The following is a 1,335-nucleotide window of genomic DNA, read 5'->3' as shown; positions in this document are numbered from 1 at the left end:
ATATGACTGGGAAATACAGCCAAATCAACAGTCTAGAGCTCTAGTCAGACATGATTGGTAAATACAATCACAGTTTAGAGCTCTAGTCAGATATGACTGGGAAATACACCAAAATCAACAGTCTAGAGCTCTAGTCAGACATGATTGGTAAATACAACCACAGTTTAGAGCTCTAGTCAGATATGACTGGGAAATACACCCAAATCAACAGTCTAGAGCTCTAGTCAGACATGATTGGTAAATACAATCAAATCAACAGTCTAGAGCTCTAGTCAGACATGACTGGTAAATACAATCACATCAACAGTCTAGAGCTCTAGTCACACATGACTGGTAAAAACAACCAAATCAACAGTCTAGAGCTTCAGTCAGACATGACTGGTAAATACAGCTGAATCACAAGTCTAGAGCTCTAGTCAGACATGACTGGTAAATACAATCAAATCAACAGTCTAGAGCTCTAGTCAGAAATGGCTGGTAAATACAGCCAAATCAATCATCTAAAGCTCTAGTCAGCTCTGCCTGGTAAATACAGCTTAATCAACAGTCTAGACAGACAATAATGATAAATACAGTCAAAACAACAGTCTGATAAGACTGGTAAATACAGTCAACAATCTAAAGCCAACTAGAGCTCCAGTCTACTCCACTCAAACTCTTAAACATGAGAGGTCAAGACAGGCCATGGGGCATGCTTGTCTCACCAAAATGGGATTAAATTAAATGTCAAAGTTGTACAAGGTGCAGTAGACTTGTCTCCATGAAAAATATAAAAAAACATCCACTTCAGTTTCTATCCTGGGAAACAACTCAACTGTTCATCAATTTACACATTGTCTCTGCAAAATATCACATAATTCTACCATGTTTCACTTAAGTAGGTAAATCTTGTATTAAGAGCTGAGGTAATTTCATGATGAAATACACACACAATTCACAAAATCTCAATCTAATGATTAATTTTTTCTCTCAAGGATCTGTGTTTCTCCAAAAATATCTGTTGACAAAAAATTGTAAGTTGATTATTCTTTCATTGAAGTTTTTAAACTAAGAACAGAAAGCAACTTTTTCCCCAAAAATTCAACTTTTGACAAAAGCATATAATGGTTGAGTTTCCCTAGTAACAAGATTTTTTGTTCTTATTGCATATAATTAAGAATTTTAACCAATCTTAAATGACCTTTTTTGATCATTCGAATTTTGCTGGTAATTCTCTCCTAAATTAGCTAATTAGGGATTAATTATGGACATGTGAGACAAACGTGATATTTTTCCAAGTCATTAGAACACATCTACTTTCTATTCATATAAGTATTAGCATTTTCATTTTCATAA

At 34.5% G+C, this 1,335-nt stretch overlaps 1 protein-coding gene across 1 annotated transcript in view; it reads right to left on the bottom strand.

The window, feature by feature from the left end:
- Positions 1-949: 949 nt before the first annotated feature.
- Positions 950-1,335, bottom strand: part of LOTGIDRAFT_228076 (hypothetical protein) — a gene marked incomplete at its 3' end in the record, with an annotated part of 4,970 nt that continues 4,584 nt past the window's right edge. Inside the window, exon 8 of the mRNA XM_009045829.1 lies at positions 950-997. Within this exon, the coding sequence (XP_009044077.1) occupies positions 950-997 (48 nt within the window). The remainder of the gene's footprint in view (positions 998-1,335) is intronic.

This window comes from Lottia gigantea (assembly GCF_000327385.1).
Source record: "Lottia gigantea unplaced genomic scaffold LOTGIsca_1, whole genome shotgun sequence".
Taxonomy (NCBI): domain Eukaryota; kingdom Metazoa; phylum Mollusca; class Gastropoda; family Lottiidae; genus Lottia; species Lottia gigantea.
Note: the sequence above shows the minus strand (reverse complement) of the source record. Positions and strands in the feature narration are given on the sequence as shown.